The sequence below is a fragment of the Panthera uncia genome, chromosome D1 (assembly GCF_023721935.1).
Source record: "Panthera uncia isolate 11264 chromosome D1, Puncia_PCG_1.0, whole genome shotgun sequence".
Taxonomy (NCBI): domain Eukaryota; kingdom Metazoa; phylum Chordata; class Mammalia; order Carnivora; family Felidae; genus Panthera; species Panthera uncia.
The window spans coordinates 102643667-102664015 of record NC_064808.1 but is presented as its reverse complement, the minus strand read 5'-3'; the positions used below and the strand labels follow the sequence as shown (position 1 = coordinate 102664015).

At 40.8% G+C, this 20349-nt stretch overlaps 1 protein-coding gene across 4 annotated transcripts in view; it reads right to left on the bottom strand.

The window, feature by feature from the left end:
- The window catches only part of ARHGAP20 (Rho GTPase activating protein 20), a 133395-nt gene that overhangs the window by 7645 nt on the left and 105401 nt on the right, over positions 1 to 20349 (bottom strand). For all 4 annotated transcript variants that reach the window (XM_049613731.1, XM_049613738.1, XM_049613759.1 and 1 more), the window contains 4 exons: positions 19074 to 19262; positions 6555 to 6733; positions 5058 to 5219; positions 1406 to 1515 (listed from right to left, as the gene is read on the bottom strand). In XM_049613731.1, coding sequence (XP_049469688.1) covers positions 1406 to 1515; positions 5058 to 5219; positions 6555 to 6733; positions 19074 to 19262 — 640 coding nt within the window. The remainder of the gene's footprint in view (positions 1 to 1405; positions 1516 to 5057; positions 5220 to 6554; positions 6734 to 19073; positions 19263 to 20349) is intronic.

Sequence of the window (20349 nt, the reverse complement as noted above, 5' to 3'; positions counted from 1 at the left end):
TGCATTCATAGGTAAATTCATTTCAGCATTTCTGATTCAACTACATAGGTGTGGTAGTCTGAAATCTCCTTTGAACTGATGGTAACATCTTACTGGTTCTCTCATTAATTAAAGAGTTAAATAAAAATTTTCACATGTGTTCATTTTATATTTGTAGGAGTCTTTCTTGAAAAGAATTTTATTTTGTGTTTATTTTTTCAGAGAGAGAGAGAGAGAGAGACACAGAGTGCAAGTGGGGGGAGCGGGGCAGAGACAGAGGGAGACACAGCATCTGAAGCAGGCTCCAGGCTGTGAGCTGTCAGCACAGAGCTCGATGCAGGGCTCGAACTCATGGAACAGACCATGAGATCATGACCTGAGCTGAAGTCAGATGCCCAACCAACAGAACCACCCAAGCGCCCGTATATTTGTAGGAGTCTTAATTTTACCGTTTTTTTTTTTTAATCATCCTTTAACAGTTTGTAGAATATAAAATTTTAGACAATGGGCAATGAAGTAGAGAAGATGATCTTCAAGATCTCTGAATGGCTTTCACCAAACCATAATGGAAGCATAGAGATAGCATGTGTGATATGGCTTTGATTTCTAGCATATCAGAAATTGTACTATGTTCTACTGATAGATGTCTATCAATAGCAGTAGATAGGTAATAATTCATATTTGAAAGCCGCTCAAGGAAAAAAAAAAACTGTACTAAACAAGCAAATGCAAATAAATGATTTTGGGATTCCTGGGTTTTCACAGAACTGGAGTACTGCATTTTGGACACTTCTTTCCTATTCCCTTATAAGGGCAGGAAGCGATCCGAATACCAGCTGTGAGTTCTGCCAGCAACCTCTCTTCGCAGGAGAAAAGACAATGCATTCTTTGTGATAAGACTAAGGCTGTGCAACTCCCTTTTTCTGTGACACTTTCAACAATTAACTGTCTCTCTCCAGTGCTCCCACAATACCTCTTTCACATTTCTCTTATAGCACCCATTATGCTACACTGTGATTCTTGGTTTACCTACCCACTCTACTAGACAGTGAGTTCCTTGAGGGGAGGGAATTTTCTCTGTGTGAATTCAGTTGCTGAATGAGATATACGAGGAGTTGTCTGGTTAGTTAAATATTTACCAAAATTAAGATCACAGATCGTAGATTAAGTCTACAGTATTATTGGTTTAATGGGTTTCAGCTCTATCAGATTCAGATACACAGGAGGTGTACAATGGTCAAGCATTCCATGTGACTAAGATTAGGGGAGAACAATAATAACAATGATAGCAGTTAGCATAAATCTGTTTTCAAACTGGCCCTCATGGATCTGACTTTGCTAGTCATCATTACTTGAATAGACAAGCTTATAAAATAGAAGTTATTTTTTAAGTATTTTTGAGACATGACCAAATTAGAAGAATTACCTTTGAATTGTATTTATTTTCTCTTCATCATTTCCTTGATCCATTACACAGACCCAATGATCATAGAGATCTGATGAAAAAATACTTCCTGGAATATTTCGCAGAAAATCCTTACACAGGAGGAAAAATAAATATTTTAAATCATTATTCTCATGTTAAATATGTACTGGGGAAATCAGAAAGCAAGCGTTTTGTTGAAAAGTTAAGTCCTCCCTTCTTTGGAATATACAGAGCTCTGAGCCCACTCTACTGTCGTGCACACATAAGCAACACACGCTTTGATTTTTTCTAACAAAAAGCAGAGGCAAATTGGAGTCTGGACCATAGTGGGAAAGATAAGGACAACCCGTTTGGGCTGAAATCGCCTTTGCATACATGTTAGCATGTGACAGGGGTCTGGCAAACCATCCCAAGTCCTTTTTTCCCTTCTCAAATCTCCAGTTCCAAGAAATGCACTGACACATTTGTGAGGTTCAAAACGCCATAGTCCGTCATCCTATCGCTCTACACACATGTGCTCCTGTGTGCCAGGTGCTGTTCGAGGTGCTAGGGATAGAGAGGTGAAGAAAACAAAGCCCAGCTCCATCCAGAGGTACTTAAGAGTTTCCCCTGGCACTCCCTTCCCACATTTGGGGAGGAGGGGAGACAGCATGCCGGCCCAGGCCTGGCCGGGCTCTGGGAGCATGGGGCCGCACCCACATGCCTAGGGACACTAAGCATGTCCCTAGTACATCATCCTTTCTGGCCTTTGAGACTCCCATCTGCTGAGACTGCTGGCAGGGCTGGGTGTGGTGAAACCAGGCTATAATGCGAGTAGGATATGACCAAAGGTATTTGTTGTTTGACTTTTGTTTATAAAAAGCTTAAAAATAAATTAAATTTGGTCCTGGTCCTATATTCATTTCTGTTCCCGGCCAACTCTCTCTGTTGCTTTTGGCATGGTATTAACAGGGCCAAGCTTGCAAAGTCTGATCTCTACCTCAATAAACCTCAGGCAGAGAAAACTCAATTTCATATCTCAGCACTGCACCCATGGTTGACGAGCCTCCTGCAAGCACCCGCTAACAACACAGAGAAGGTCAAAGTCAGCAACACAGCAATTTTAACTCTGCCTGCAAAACCAAGTCAGAAGCTTCACCCAAGTGCCTACAGAAGGCACACATGTTACTCACGTGCCACGTTTGTTATCACTGATAGGGAGGCTGTGGTATCTAATTGTTACACTTAGGGGATTAGGTGTGCATCTTCCCCAGGATGAGCTCCTCCAGGGCACGGATACACCCTCAACTTCTCCTTGGTGCACCGCAATGCCACACAGTCCCAGACAAAGTAGAGGTCATTACTGAACTGTTGCTAGTTTTCACATGGTCAAATATTGAAAAGGAATAAAGGAAGGCCAACTAACTGTACTTGAGATTCTAAGATAATTTAAAACACCCCTTTGTAGTGATGTTACCTATTATACATTTTTTAAAAAGTGGCTAACAAGTAGGAAGAGATTGCTTCAAAGTCTTTCTCTGTTCTATTACATCTTCCGTAGAAGTGCACCTGCATACGTGTAATTCAGATGTGTCATCACAGGACAGTTATCTCCTTTGGGGTAAAGCTACTGAATTTTCATAATTCCAAACTAATTTTAGTTGCTGCACCTACTTTAAAAGTCAGATTTAGAAGAGGCAAATTTTGTTATTTCAAAGTGGGGCAGTGACAATAGCTCTCTTTTTAAATCTCAGTGGAAAACATACTTATGATCTGTCTTGAAGAAAAACATCATTAAATCTTAAACCTACACTTGAAAGATAATAACTCGTAACATCTCAATGAACTCTGCACAGCTGGCATAACAAGTTACGAAATACGACCACCATCACAGCCGGGAAAGGATGTGAGAGCTGGTTCTGAATTACAATCACCAGCTCACAGCCCTCCAATGAGTCTCCTTCCCTCCAAGAGCAGAGCCCAGGTCATCAGCAGAACTCCCAAATTAATTTGAGATGAGATTTCTCTAGGATTAAAAGGGAACTCTTCCTCAAAGGTTCGAAGGATCAAAGTTACAGTGTCTCAAGCAATTTTCTTCCAATTACAGTTTAAAGAGTTAAGCTTGTATTTAAGCAAAGCCAGCCTAAGTAAAAAATAAAGGAAAACTTAAGTACCACTTCCAAATAGTCTTAAACACAAGAAACAAAACAAACCAAAAGTTGAAAAACTTTTGGCAAAAAGTATCTCCTTTCCTGCAACCACTTGGAAGAAATGAGAGTAAAACACAGTTATGTGATTATAAAACTTCAATTACTTGGAACCCATTTAACCAGATGTTTCAATCATTTGTCTTTTGCTTATTTTTGTACAAGTGTTATTTCTGCAATTGGAGATACAATTTGACTCCTCTAGAATCATATTTCTTGATAAAAGCCTCAAAAATTTAGCACAAAATTTTAAGTGTGGTGCTGTGAAGGAAGAACAGCATGGTAAGGAAAATTTTCTAAAACGTAGGCTTTAACCTCTTAAGAGATGGAAGAAAGCCAATTACATGGTTAAGAAAAAGAAAACTCCTTGTGCCTATCTACCCTGCACACATGCCTGGCTAAGCGCACCACACATACGTGTGTTGTATTTCAGGACTGAAGAGGCGTGACAAACTGTGCAAAGCACATGAGATGACCCTAGCTCCAGCTCTCCAGGTTTTGTGAGTGATGCTTTTTTGCAAAAGCCTACAGCAGGGGCTGAGAGCAGACACGGCTCATGTGCCGGGAAACACGTGACTGTTCCTAAGGTCATGAAGTAAGCAGCTGACCAGGAGGAGGGACATGGAAGGGTCTTCCTCCCTGCTTGGTCTCTGGCCGGGGCCCCGCTGAGTTCCAGCCGGGCTGGGAGACGGGAGCCTGAGGCGGGGCTGCAGAGGCTGCCGCTGCTGCAGCTGAAGCCTCTGCTCCAAGCTGGTTCTGACTCTAGGTGTTCAAAAAATGTGAGGCGTTTTCAAGAATGTGGGGAGGAAAACATTCTAGAAGAGCTCTAACTCAGCTATGGATGTGAGTTAAGTAACCATGGGGTGAAGGCTAAGAACCATAACAAATGCCAAATGCGGTAAGGGTTTTATAAAAAACCCAGATGTCGGAGTCTTTCCTACTCCACTTTCACTTTAAAAAGGCACTAGGGGACAGGGGAAGCCTTGGTGATTGTAAAAGTGAATGGGATTTTCAGCGGTCTCGGAGAAATTTTTTGTTTTAGTTGTTCGACAGATGTTTATTATGATAAACTCTGCTTCAAAGTTTAATACAGGTTTCTTTTTGAAAATTTGCCTTTATTAGGAAGGTAATGGGACTGTGAAGAAATCATCATAATCAGGATGTTTATTTTGGTAAATATGCCACACGTATTTTGGTGATTTTTAATTTTATTATTTTTGGTATGGGGCAGCACAGTGATGGGGGGAGCGGGGTGGGGTGAGAAGACATACAAGTACCTCTGACACACCAAATCGCTGGCAGTGGCTTTTGAGGGCCAGTGTTGGCTTTGTGAAATGTTTTTAACACTTCTTAGATTCTAAATCTATTACGGTTCTTTGCAGCTGGGAAAAATGTTGTCATGGGAGGAACCAGTCATGTTTCTCCAGAGCTATGGCAGGGGTAGATGAAGGGAGAACCTTTCGTACCTTTAAGACAGATGCTATCACAAAAATAGATTCACAGTCTAGGTGTACTTCAACTCCAGAATTCAGTTTCTCTTTTAACTCTCTGCAGGATTTCACATTGGCCGACTGTCGGAAGATACCTTTTGTGAGGGGTCCTTTTTGATTAAGAAAGAAAAGCATATCCTATAAGGAAGCAAAGGAAAAAACCAAAATGGCACTTCACACATACAAGCATGGGAACACATACCTGCCCTCTCTGGCTGCCAGCGGTGAGGATGTCCCAGGGGAAGAGTGGTGAAGGAGGAGCTGTAGAAGGACTCAATTGTTTGTTTTTTGGTATCTCTAAATCTTTTCCCTCTGTTTTTTCCTTGCTATATTCAGCATCTGAAATATTTTACTTCACTGACATTGTCTTTTCTTCAATGAACCAACAACAACCAGCCGCTTGAAAATCAAATTTCTCTGACTGCTTCAAGGTCCCTTGTAAACTTGTCTCTCTCTCCTTACCTCATTACCCTTTGCCCTTTATTCTCTAATTCGGACTCTTTCCCTGAATATGGAAATATCCTTGCCAGACTCATTCTCCACTCACTTGTCTTTCTTCCTTATTCTACTTCCTGTATTTACGTCATTCTTTTAAAATTCAGCTAAAAAGAAAAAAAAAATCACCTTTTCCAGGAAGCTTTCCCCGCTCCACTGCATCATGATCAATGCTTCATTTTGCTTGCTTTCTAGCAAAGAAATTTCCTCTGCTTGCAGTGTAGGAAGGAGGGTGGGTGTTGGGGACAGGCAATCCATGGGACCAGAAACCTGTGTGACCTCTGGTAAACTTGAAGCTTTTATTTTGTTTAATTTGTAAAGTGGGGGCCAGGGTAGTGATACTAACTGCTAACTCTGCTGTGAGGCGTAAGCCCAAAAAGCGGCTAGAGATATGTATGGCATGTTACGAGTGCACAATACAGGGTAAGTGCTATGCATCTTGATAGTGGACACTCAACACAGCATCCCTGCAGTGATCATTTCACAGAGCAAGGAGACAGGACAGACTCAGTGGTTTCATCTGACCCATTCTATTTCTGGAAGGCAACTAAATGCCAGAGGATGTATATGTGTAAACACCTGAAGCACAAATATGACACACGCCAGATTTTTAACAAGTACAAAAATGGGTAGTTTCTGTTTCTAGGGTGACTAAAGCAAACTTCCAGAATAACTCAGAGTTCAAGAAAGACCGTGAGAGAAATGTGAGGGTTAACGGGACTCTAGCGTGGACTCTGCCTACAGAGCGAACTGTGTTTAGGTGAGCAGACTTGTGTGGCTTTTTCCTGGAACCAGCAGTCGACACGCTCTCTCCCTATTATGTGTTCCTTATGATTCTGCAACAGCTTAATCAGACTTCATTCTATGAAGTAATAATATTCTCAGCCAAAGCCATGGGTGTCTATAATTTTTCTATTTAAGAACAGAGTTCCCTCCCAGAGCTCTCCTTTCCCATTAGTGTCACAGGCCAAAACTCACCAAGACAGGTTTGGGCAGATTGTCGTTCTCACAGATATTTGGCAGAGAAACTCCAAAGAGCTGCCCCGGCAGAGGGGATGTTGGTGACACGGGCAAGTTATCCAGATGAATGCTAGACCCCCGCCAAAAGGCCCAGTTTATGAGAGACCTTCTCCTTTTAAATGTCTTCTGTCCTGAATCTAAGGAAGAAGTGAGATTATGAGAAAAACTCTTTTATTCACTTAACCTTACTTTTATAGTTTCCAACTCACAGTATGTTCATTACTATGGTTCAAAGAGGAAAAAAAATGCTTACAGGTGTCCTTTGTTACTGATAATTCAATCAAAGAAATTTCACTGTAACATTTTATAAATTAAGGAAAAATCAAACATTTAGGTTATTCTCCATCCCAACTTTGGAACATCACTGGTCTGTTTACTTGAGCTTTGGCACTAGACCTTCAAAGACAAAGAAAAGCCTCCCTTATTGAAATATAACAACTTAAAGCAAAAATTGTTTCATACGTACACATATTATCCCATTTTAAAATGAGACCATGCACACAAAGAAGCTGAAGATTAAATCAAACCACAATTAAATGGTGAGAAACAGAAGGGAAGAGGAAGGAAAAGGAGAAGGGAGAAAATGAGAAGGGGAAGAAGGAAGAAGAGGAGGAGGATGGAGAAGAAGGAAAAAAACAAGAGTTGTCTTTATTCAGATGTTCTTTACACATAAATGATGCTTTATTACTTGATGCCCCTCTCTACAGCTAAAAACAAAGACAGGAAGCTAATGCTCTACATTCCCCCCACTTCTTTCCAACTGCAAAGACTTTTTCTAAGGTATCTTTTTAGTTCCTGACTTTAAAAAGCATATTTAAGGCAGCACAGATGGGTGCAAACTTGCGTGAGACTTGCCCTTGCCAAGGTGAAGTTGATGATCTAATGGGGGAACGAGTCTGGTGGTGGTGGTGGGGGTGAGCAAGTATATTAATAAATAAAATCTCCTAAGGGAAGGACAAAGCACCAAAGGCATTCAGAAGAATGGTAAAGCACATCTACCCATTAAGAGGGAGGGAGTGATCCTGGAGGCATTTGTATTTGATTTGGATTTTGAATGAACAAAATTTCAACAAGAGCACCTGGCATCACGGCTCGCACCCTGTAAGTACTCAATAAATCATTCTCTAGCAGTAACTGAATTGAGAGATTTAGCCGGAAAGGGACAGCGTGAACAAAACAGGCAGAAGAAAGGTCGACAGTGAATCATGACTGTGAGGTCATAGCGCTAAAACATTTTTGATGTCATCTGTATCTAATTTTAACCTGAAAGTTGATGGATTTGCACACGATCTGATACATAAAAACACAGCTCTCTAAGGTTCCTTTGGACCCCTCCACTGCGGTTCCCCAACCCCAGCACATTACACATTGGTAACAATGATAAACTCTAGATGAAATTTTAAAATACGATAGCCTACCTAAAGGCAGGAAACAGTGACCAGAAGACAGTGGGTAAGTAAAAGTGTGACGCTTACAAGAGGGGATGGCACAAGACAGCTTTCCCATGTGCACAGCTTTTAGCCTGAGGACAGGCTCCAGGGCGGTAGGGTCACTGAAATCTGCAGAAACCTGCACTCTCGCAGGCTAGAAGAGCTACAGAATGGAGATGGGGGGAACCACAGCAGCTGGAGAGTGTGTGTGTTTGGGGAATCCCAGAAAGGAGAAAAATGAAGAGTGGGAGCCCCAAATATCGTGTCTAGGTTCTGCCCTAATCTCTGGCTGGCCCACCAGACACACACGTGTGAGGCAGATTCAAAACGGCTTGTGATTAAGACTCAGAGAACAGAGGTCTGAGGCGGGAGAACCCTCAGGTGGTGCCCACAAGACATCGGACGCTATTTTCTCCAGGAAGAGTGCGCGGCGATTAGTCACCTGACTGTGCCGCGGGGCACCACAGCCGAGCAAGCTACCACAGAGGATGGTCAGCTGCTCAACATTGCCTAAGAATGGGACATTTAAAGGGGACTGTCTTTTCAGGGTGGAAAAGGTCGTAAGTGTCAAATACTAATTTCACATATGTGTTTTCTAGAAGAGTTTTATATTGTTCGGCTATTATATCCTCCGAAAAACCAACTTAAAACCAAATACCACAAAAGCCAACTGTGGGAAGACAATCATACAAGTGACATCTTACCAAATGGCCTCAGACCATTGTCCACCGTTGGCTTCCTTAGAATACAGTAAGTGCCTCATCAGTGTACAGATATCCAGGTGCGAAGGTCTGTGGCTCTGGAATCAGGAGCCCAGGGAGACTCCCGGTTCAGATATTTATTTGGGCAAGTTACTTAACCTTATGACCTACAACTCAAAGCCTTGTCAAGAGGATTAAATGGATGTTAAAGTACTGCTTTGCAAGGGTATGGGCCACAGCAGTTTTGATTAAAACTGCAAAGTCCTCCACCTCCTCCCCACAAAGAGGACCCCCTCCTCTTTCCATTATCCATTTAGTGAAACACCCTTTGGGAATGTGCAGACAGAAAGGAATACCAGACTCTGCTTAACTAGAGCACTTCCTGCCTTGACATTCCCAACCTTCACCATTTTAAAGAAACAGAAAAGGAAACCAAACCCATCCTTAAACCCAGGAAGGGGCGGGGGGGGGGGGGGTCCTGTGTTTACCAATGTCAATCTGCAAATGTTTGTTTAATATATATGTTCATATATGTTGAGTAGTTGTACTCAGTGTACTTTCCTTGCATTTAACCTGTTTTTGTTACTTCTAAAACTCTCAGATTTATTTAACTTTTTAGCTTTCCAACTTTTAGGAAAAATTCTTCACCATGAAGTTATATACCCAGCTATCCTATGAGTGTTGACAGAGGATAAAGCAGAAATGGAGTCCTGTACTTCATTATAAATACTTTCAGCTGCGGCCATGCCTTTTGTTATGTACAACATTCGATTTCAGAGTTCATGTTCGCTCTGGGACCGAGAGAAAAACATTTTCATTAAAGTTTATTTTCTTGCAGAGATTTCAATGCATAGCTCTTACTTTCTAAGCGTCAAAGGCTGATGAAAAAACATGCGGTTGCTATAAAAAATATAAGGGAGATGTAATTGTAGAGCAAACTAAATTTGAATAGATTGAGCTTTACTGAACAATCCCAGCAATGTCCAAGCTATTGTTTCTTCATGCTTAAATTAGGGATCTGAATGTTAAAAATTACAATTCTTAAAAGTCTGTGCTTATAAATTGTTATAGAAAAATAATTTATTTAAAAAAAATTTTTTTTTTTAACGTTTATTTATTTTTGAGACAGAGAGAGACAGAGCATGAACAGGGGAGGGGCAGAGAGAGAGGGAGACACAGAATCCGAAACAGGCTCCAGGCTCTGAGCTGTCAGCACAGAGCCCGACGGGGGCTCGAACTCACAGACCGCGAGATCGTGACCTGAGCCGAAGTCGGCCGCTTAACCGACTGAGCCACCCAGGCGCCCCTAGAAAAATAATTTAAAAGAGCCCTTAGTTAGAAATCTAGCAAGATGGAAACATAGGAAGGTCCTAAACTCACCTCCTCCCACAGGGACACTAGTCTACAGCTAGACATGGAACAACTTCCTCTAAAGAAACCTAAAAATGGCTGGAGCAACGCCTTCATACTGGGAAAAAGAGGGAAACCACATCAAAGTGGGTAGGAAAGGCTGAGGTACAACCTTGTCATAAACTCCACCACTGACATGGTGATCCACAGTTGGGAGGAAATTCAAAATCTGGAGCTTCTCCCTGAGAAGTGCAGCGTTCATACCCCACACATGAGGCATCCCAGCTTTCAAGACTGGCACTTGAGAGATGAGTCCCCAAAATGTGTGGTTTTGAAAACCACTAAGGCTTACACTCACAATACCCACAGGGCGGTGCCCAACTGAGGAATGGCTTTTGAAATGCCCACGTGCAGATTCACCGGCCCCACTGCCCAGTGCAGAAGCGGCTCTTTGTAAAGCACCCGTACTTTATCTGTAAGAGACTCATTTCCTAATTTTAGAGCACTGGTCTGAGGGTTAGGGACCCACCGGGACACTCCATAGGGATGGAGGCTTCCTGCTCTTCCTCTGCCTTGCTAAAGCTAACAGGTACCATGTATATATATTTCACACACACACACACACACACACACACACACACACACACACACACAGTTCCCTTTCCAGCAGGTGCCATCTTTATGATCCTTATGTTCCAGCGGGTGGGCAGCATCTTCCACGCTCTCCCTCTGCCTAACTAAAGCTGGCAGGTGCCATTTTTTCCCCCTTCCTTTCTTTTTCTTTCCCTTTGCCTTTCCTTCCTTCCTTCCTTCCTTCCCTCCTTCCTTCCTTCCTTTTTTTTCCTTTTCCTTTTTTTCCGCTTTTTTGGGCAGGTGCCGTTTTTACACTCCCCGTCTGCCTTGCTCCAGCCAGTGGATGCCATTTTCATGCTCTTCCTCTCCTGGAGATACACATGTCTGGTGACCAGTTTTGACAGGTTTTTGTGGATTTCACCCAGGGGATGCCCAATGACTGCCTGGTACTGGAGGCCATGGTGACTTGCATTCCTATGTCTCATGAAACTGTAAGAATCACAGATGGTTCCTGGCAGACTATTACACCCAGAGCACTGAAGACAGCAGACTGAAACACACCCCCATCATTTCTGTGAACGAGGCCTACTTGCCAGTCCTGAAGATTCAGCTTTAGGGACAAGCTTCAGATTTGGCACACATCTAGAGGCCATGAAGGTATTCTCAGGGAACACAGGATGGTGGATACATTTTTGCACTTCCCCTCTGCCTCTTTATAGATCACCAGTGACTCCCAGAAAGAAGCTTATACTTTTATCTGGAACCCTGACTTTTGCTACTGTTGCCCAGGGGACACCTTCAGATGGCCTGGCTTTAGGGACCAGCAGGTTGTATGCTTGTGGTCCCAAAGGACAGCATATATTTGCATTCTGTAAAAGCTGCTGCCTGGAGGTCTGGCTTCCAATCAGCTTAAATATAGGTGCTGAGTGAGATCCTCCCCCTTTGGAACACTGACTGGTCTCGGAACACCCTCAACTACTGGGAGCTATTGACAATAAGACAGGATGCTTGGACAATCACAAAGGTTTCAGAGACAACCAAGAGCCAGGGCAGGGGTGAATGTTAAGGTTCATCTCCTACACAAGGTTGACACTCAAAGACTGGGGAAGTAGCTGTATAGAATTTAATCTATAGAAACTTGTACAGAGGGTTAAGCAAAATGAAGAAACACAGGAAGATACTACAAACAGAAGAAAAAAACCTCAAAAAAAATTAATGAAGTGAAGGTAAGTAATGATAAAGAATTCAAAGTAATGACCATTTAGATTCTCACTGAACTCAAAAGAAGAATGGATACACACAGAACTTCAACAAAGAGACAGAAAATACAGGAAAGTTCTAAGCAGAAGTCACAGAGCTGAAGAGTATCATAACTGAACTAAAAAAACACAGTAGTGGAGCCTAGGTGGCTCAGTCAGTTAAGCGTCCGATTCTTGGTTTTGGCTCAGGTCATGATCTAATGGTTGATGAGTTCAAGCCCTGTGTCAGGCTCCATACTGCTGGTGTGAAGCCTGCTTGGGATTCTCTCTCCCTCTGTGACCCTCCCTGCTCTCTCTCAAAATAAATAAACTTAAAACAAAACAAAAGACAATAGAAGGGTTCAACAACAGACCAGAGGAAGTAGAAGAAAGGATCAGTGAACCTGAAGACCAGGCAGAGGTGCTCACCTGATCTAAGCAGCAAAAAGAAAAAGGAATGAAAAAAAAAAGACTAAAGTTGGTAAAGGGACTTGTGGGACAATATCAAGCAAACTAATATTTGCATTTTAGGATTCCTAAAAGGAGAGGAAATAGAGAAAGGGTCAAAAAACTTATTTGAAGAAATAATGGCTAAAAACTTCCCTAAGCTGTGAAGAGAAAAAGACATCCACACCCTGGAATCCTAGAGAGTTCCAAATATGATGAATCCAAAGAGACCCACACAAAAACACATAACAATTAAAATGCCAAAATTTAAAGACCAGGAGGGAATCTTAAAAGCATCAGGAGAAAAATCACTTGTTATGTACAAGAGAACCCCCATAAGACTATTAGATTTTTCAGCAGAAACTCTGCAGGCTAGAGGGAGTAGCATGATATATTCAAAGTGCTGAAAGAAAAAAATTTCCAAGGAAGAATATACTACATAGGAAACTTATCATTCAGAATTAAAGAAGAGATAGTCTTCCAGAAAAGTAAGAGCTAAAGGAGTTCATCACTACTAAATCAGCCTTACAAGAAAGTTAAAGGGACATTTTCAAGCTGAAAACATATAAAAATATAGCACATATAAAAATATAACTCTCAATGGTAAAGGTAAATAAACATATAAGATAGTGTATTGATCACTTATAAAGCTAACATGAAGGTTAAAAGACAAGAGTAGCAAAAATAACAAACTATAATAATTAGTTAAGGGTTACATAAGATAAAAAGATGTAAAATGTGACATCAAAAACATAAAACACAGCAGGGTAGAGTAAAAACGCAGAGCTTTAGAAACTTGAGTTACTATCAACTTAAACTAGAATGTTATAAATCTGTTGTATGTAAGTCTCATGGTAACCACCAAGCAAAAATCTACAGTAGATACACAAAAGACAATGAGAAAGGAACTAAGGCATCACTAAAGAACACCATCAAACCAAAAGGAAGAGAGGCTGAAAAGAAGAAAGGAACAGAGGAACTACAAAACAGCCAGAAAACAAATAACAAAATGGCAATAAGCACATACCTATGAATAACGACTTTAAATGTAAATGTACTAAAAGCTCCAATTAAAAGACACAGAGTGGCTGAATGGATTAAAAAAACAAACATAAGAGTCATCTATATGCTACTTACAAGAGACTTGCTTCAGACTTAAGGACATACACAGACTGAAAATGAAGTGATAGAAAAAGATATTCCCTGCAAATGTAAACCAAAAGAAAGCTGGAGAAGCTATACTTATGTCACATTGGACAAAACAGACTTTAAAAACAAAGTTTATAATAAGAAACAAAGAAAGTCATTATATAATGATAAAGAGGTCAATCCACAGAGGAAATAACATCGTAAATATTTATGTGCTCCTAAAAGAGGAGCACATAAATATATAAAGCAAATGTGAACAGACCTAGTGGAATTAAATAGATGGCAATATAATAATAGTAGGGGACCTGGATACCCCACTTACATCAATGGATAGACCATCCAGACCAAAAATCAATAAAGAAATACTAGCCTTAAACAACATAGTAGACCAGATGGACTTCACATACATACATACAGAGCACTCCATCCAAACATAACAGAATACACATTCTTCTCAAGTGAAAATGGAAAAACTCTCCAGGAGAGATCATATATTAGGCCACAAAAGTGGTCTTAACAAATTTAAGAAGCTGAAGTCATATTCAAGCATGTTTTCTGACCACAACAGTATGAAACTAGAAATCAGTTACAAAAAGAAAACTGGAAAATTCAAATACATGAAGATTAAACAAACTGAAAATTACTGAAAAACATGGGTCAAAAAAAAAAAAAATACCACATACCAAAACTTACGGGATGCAGCAAAAGCAGTTCTAAGAGGGAAATTAGCAGAAATAAATGCCTATGCCAAGAAACAGGAAAATCTAAAATAAACCACCTAACCTTACACCTCAAGGAACTAGAAAAAGGAGAACCAAAGCCCAAAGTTATCAGAAGGAAGGAAATAGCAAAGATCAGAGCAGCAATAAATGAAACAAAGACTAAAATGACAAGAGAAAAATCATTGAAACCAGGAGCTGCTTCTTTGAAAAGATAAAGAAAATTGACAAATCTTAAGCTAGCTCACCAAGAAAAAGAAGGCTCAAATAAATAAAATCGGAAATGAAATAGGAGGCTTACAGCTGATATTACAAAAATACAAATGATCATGAGAGACTACTGTGAACAATTACATACCAACAAATTGGAAAACCTAGGAGAAATGGATAAAATTCTAGAAACATACAACCTTACAAGCCTGAATAATGGAAGAAACAGAAAATCTAAACAGACCAAGGGAGCCTGGGTGGCTCAGTCAGTTGAGCATCTGACTCTTGATTTTGGCTCAGGTCATGATTTCACAGTTGTGGGATAGGGCCCTGTATTGGGCTCTGCACGGGGCATGGAGCCTGCTTGGGATTCTATCTCCCCTTCTACCCCTTCCACACTCTCACATGCTCTCTCTCCCTCTCTCAAATAAAAATAAAAATAAAAATAAAATCCATTAAGAAAAAAAATAAAATCTAAACAGACAGTTACTGGTAAGGTGATAATATCAGTAATTAAAATCCTCCCTACAAACAGAAGTCCAGACCAAATTGCTTAACTAGTGAATTCTACCAAGTATGAAAAGAGGAATTAATACAAATCCCTCTCAAACTCTTTCACAAAATAGAAGAGGAAGGACACTGTCAAACTCATTTTGTAAGGCAAGCCCTACTCTGATATCAAAATCAGACAAAGACACAAGAAAATAAAATTGCAGGCCAATATCCTTAACGAACATGATGCAAAAATTCTCAAGAATATCATTAGCAAACCAAAGTCAACAATACATTAGAAGGATCATACACCATTATTGACTTATTCCAGGGATGCAAGGATGGTTCAACATTGGCAAATCAATCAATGTGGTACACCACATCACCAAAAGGAAGAGTTAAAGTCATATCATCATTTCAGTAGATGCGGAAAACGCACTTGACAAAATTCCACATATGAGGGAGCAAACTATGCTCCATGGGCCAAATCTGGCCTTACATCTCTTTCTGGACAGCCTTCAAGGTCTTTACGTTTTTGAAAGTTGAAAAAAATCAAAAGAACAACAACATTCAGTGACACCTAAAAATTATATGAAATTCTTGCTGGAACACAGCTACATTCATTCGTTTATGTACTGTCCATGGCTGCTCTGACGTCATGCTCAATGGCAGCCTAGTAGTTGTGACAAAGGCCATCAGTGGGGCTCTCACTGATGCTTTGCACTGTTGTTCAACACAATGAACTGCAATGACACATTTACATGTGGATAATACTTTGAGTGCCTTGGGTATCGTGATACTGTAAAATTTTAATTTATTACCTGTCATGTCTAGTGTTGAGCTTTTAAGGCACAGAGCAGTATGGATGACTGCGTTATTGCAATAAATCATGCAAGGATATAACAGCTGTGGTAAAAGAATATACTATATGTTGACATAATCACACTAGGAACTCAGCACAATATTCCCAACTCAGAAGAAAGTGATGAGTAGAAAAATGTGGAATATTTAAATGAAATATCTCAGCATTGCAGAATTTCTTTACAAAAATAAAAAAAACAAAAATGAGGCTCCAAAAAATGTCCGTTTCTGAGCGGATCATTGATGCAGGTAAGGCCATTTACTAGGCGTCAGCTGCTTAAATTTTGTATGCTTCCAGCTGACAAAGAGATGTGTACACAGAAACTACACTTGAGGATATTAGCCTTTTTGGTGAGAACAGCTGCTTGCATAGTTGAGAACATTTGGAGTAACATTAATAGGAAACTAAAAAACAAGGCAAATTATTTTGAGCGACTTTCCTTGGTTCTTGATTAGTTGGCAGATGTTACCAATACTGTTCAGTTGTTTATTTGAGAAGTCAGTGCCTCGTTTGAAGTGACAGAGGTGTTTCAGTCTGCAAGGAACAACTACAGGTAAGAATGCTGTCATAGAATTTGAAAAGTTAATGATAATTCAGTACAACCTCAAGTGGAATCTTCAGATTCCACAAAAAAGATGTAATTTGACAAATCTGCAAAGCTTGTGAAAATGTAAAGTGTTTAGTATCCAGTGGTATTTAGTGTATAATTCATCAGCAGTACCGCATGGGAAGTATTTGCATCCATCATGGATTACTGGACCAGCAGAGTCCACGGTAAACTTCATTAGCTCTCCTGGACTTACCCATTGCCATTTCTGTGAATTTCTGTCAGAAACAGAAGCTGACTGGCCTGACCTGTGCTATCACATAGCAGCTCAATGGCTCGCCAGGGGTAAAGTTTTATAGTGAGATTTGAGCTCACGGCTGAGATTGAAATTTTTATGAAAGAGAAGATTTTTTTCTAGTAGTGATTGGCTTTGGAAATTAGTTTTTGCTGCAAATTGGATGATGTTTCTTAATGAATTACAAGGCAAAAACGTGTTTAGACATAAAACTTCTGAAAGTTTCATTTTGAAAACAACTGACACTTCATCACGAGTAACGTCAAGCTGTTTCTCCCCTTCTTGTGCTATCAGAAGTTAAAGAAGCAAGATCTCCATTCTCACACACATTGGTAACAGATATATTTTCTGAGCTCCAACTACAGTTGCAGTGCTATTTTACCAACCTCAATGCAAGTGCAAAGGAAATTTCCAGATTCCCAAGATCCTTTAACTGTGCCATTGAGAAGCTTCTGCCCCATCTTCAATTGGAAGTGATTCATCTACAGTGACATGCTCAAAGACAAATATCAAAATTCTACAAATGCCTTCGAAGAGGGGAATATATGCAACTAAAATTATATGCTAGTAGAATGAAAGTAGTACTTGGAACTACCTATGTGAAAAGATATTTTCAAAGACGATAAAATATATAAAATCTCATTACAGATCAGAACATTTTGCATTCAATTATGATGAACTTGGTGCTCCAATTACGCAAAAGGTTATTCCTCCAAAAGAATTCAATTCTTCTCATTACTAGACCTGTATTACATGAAACCGTACTCAATTATTACTATATATTAATTATCATCAATAAAAATGGGTGGCAATTTGTTTTCTCTCTTGTCACATGAGTAGCTACATAATTTCCTCAATTTTGTTTGTTGACCTGCAAAGTTTACTATCTGGCCCTTTATGGAAAAAATCTGCTGAACCCTGATTTAAATTGGTGGTTTCCAAAGCAGCTGTAGCTCTAAATCTTATGTGTTAAAAAATACAGAACTGGTTCAACTGTAAGTTTTTAGTTGCACAGGTGATTCTGATGCCCAGCTTTGTTGGCACCATTGGTCTACAATTACTCCATCTCTGAACCTCTTATAGCTGTAGCCACAATTATCCTAACTTCCAATTAGGAGAAACAGAGGATTAATAAGCACAGAGTGCCTACAATTTAATTAAGCAAGTCGTTGGCAAAATTGGGTAAAACCCTTAGGATTTTTGACTCCTGATTACTGGTCAAACTAATTAAAATGAAAGTGACAAGGGACACAGAGAAATAATTTTGAAAAACCTGAGAATTAAGGTAGAAGAGCGAAATATTCTTCTCAGCTTATAGAGGTGACATTCCTTTTGCATCTTTAAAGACCAACAAATATTTATTGAGCACTTACTTGTAGGTATGTCAAGCGCTGTTCCAGGTGCTGAGAATAACAAAACAGACCACAATACCTGCCTTCACGGAGCTCACGTTTTAGTGGATGGAAAACTATGACGTCTCTATGATACCCCTTCAAAATGGCCCAAAGATGTGAGGAAACAGCCTTGGAGTCCCCAAAGCTCAATTTACCATCCTAGGAGGGAAGGTGGCCGGCGCACACGCAAGGTTAGGCTTTTACAGCTGTGCTGGCAAGATGGCGCAGCCCCCGATGGAGGGCTTCAGTGGAGTATAAAGTCTGAGGTTGGTCACCACCACAGAGGGACAGGGGGCACGTGCCTGTGTGGGGGAATGCACACAGAAGAGTCGCCGTGTTCACCTGATCCCCCAGCTGGTTCAAAGGGACAAAGGTGTCTAGGGAAATTCGGCACCAACTTTCTGCTCACCCACTCACACTTTCTGTATCATACATTTTCTTCTATTTCCCATACAACCTAGCTTTCAGACTGAGGGCTTAAAGCTCAAACATGGTTTCGGGTAAGTAACGGGCCTCATGTGTTCAAGATCACTTTTATCATTCTAAAGTATTATGGGGTGAGTGAAAGAGATGGCTACGTTGACAGGGAATGCAGATTAGATTAGCAGACTAGGGAGAGATTCCCATGCAGATCACCTTAGTCTTCACATACTTATCTACAGCAAGATCCACAGTCTCCTGAGCCCCGTCACTGACGGACTCCCTCTTATCATGTGACCAGTTAGGGGCACCACACAGGGCGATGTGTTACAGTACAAAGAAGGCAGTGAGGACCTGAGCCACTGCCCGGTGCCTCTGACGCTGCAGCGAGCAGAAGGTTAAAGGGGAAAAGCACAGTGAAGACAGAAGGAACAGCCTGTTCTGCTAACTGCTGAGTACACGCCTACTGCTGATTTATAAAATTATCTTCTAAAACTCCATCTTTCCCTTCAAAACACTTAGCAAATTCAAAAGAAAAAAAAATACCTCATCTGGCTGGAAGTTTGGATCTCTGCCTTTGTACTGACTTTTTTTCAAGAATAAAAACTTTTGCTCAAAACAGGCTCCTCGAAGGAGGAGAAGCAACTCACCGCTCAGCTGCTGGGCTGCGGCCAGGCGGCTGGGCTTCAGGATGAACTGGCACTGCAGCTCTCGGGGCAGCTGCTCCATGAGGAAGGACTCCTGGAGGCCGGACGGCGTGCTGCTGTCCTTCGATCCCTGTGTCAGGAGCACAGTGTCCCGAAGATGGCTCATTTTAATTCCATAGGGATATTCATGCCCTACACAGAGAAAAATCTCAATGTAGACTTCAGGCTGACGGGCACCGGGGACATGTGCGCCACATACTACAACGCACTGCAGTTTGCTCCTGGGACTTCGGGAATAAAGAATCCTTTTGTGGATTGAATGATCACTATGCACGCTCTTACTCTTGGAGACCACAGCATAATGCAGGTGGCCCTATCAAAGTAGTTTTAAGCAGGTGGTTGGGGGTTGGGGGTGGGGGGCGGGGGGGGGGGGGGGGGGGGAGGGAAGGGGGGGGGGGGAGGGTAGAAAAAAAAAGCAAAGGGAAAAGAATCTTAAAAGAATATCTTCTTTGGAATGCACAGATTAGCTTGTGAGTTGCATGATGTTGACTTTTCCTATGTTCGCTTCTGAGAATATTTAAAGGTATTCTAGTTTTCCTTCAACACGAACCGTATCTGTAAATCCTCAGCAAATCCTTGACATCTCTCACCCTTAAATCCATGGATTAAAAAATCACACAGCGATAAGGATCAAATAAGTAAACTTTAATGGTTAATATTATTCAAATAGTAAGAGCAAAGGACTATCTATTTCAAGCATCACTATTATTCAACACAAGATGTCTGTCTGAAAAAGACATTTCATCACTTCTTATTACTTATATAATCAGAGTTACTTCAGAGCATTAAGACTGGTTTGTGTGATTTATGCTTTCCTCCCACTGCTGCCTTCTGAGGGTAGTGTTCACAGGCAATAATCAGAAGGAAGACTGCGGGGTATTAGAAACACAGAAACAGGATTCAAAGAGGAAATGGCAAACACAAACTAAATCCTGGACATCTGATTGCTCTTTAGTCTTCTCGGTGGTTGCATTTCCTTCACTGAAACCTTCAAGTTCCACTGTGCTGTAGATCTGCCTTTTTTTATTTTTATTTTTTTTTTAAGTACAGAGAATAAGTTCTCTTCTATTTCTAATTTATCACTGGATGTCACCCTGTGACCTCTTCCCTGTCCATCCAGCAGAGGCATGTAATACCAATGTTCCAATGATATCAAGCTCTACAGCTGCTTCCACGGATTAAGGCCAAAAAACGAGTAGCCAGCAGCTACACTACAACC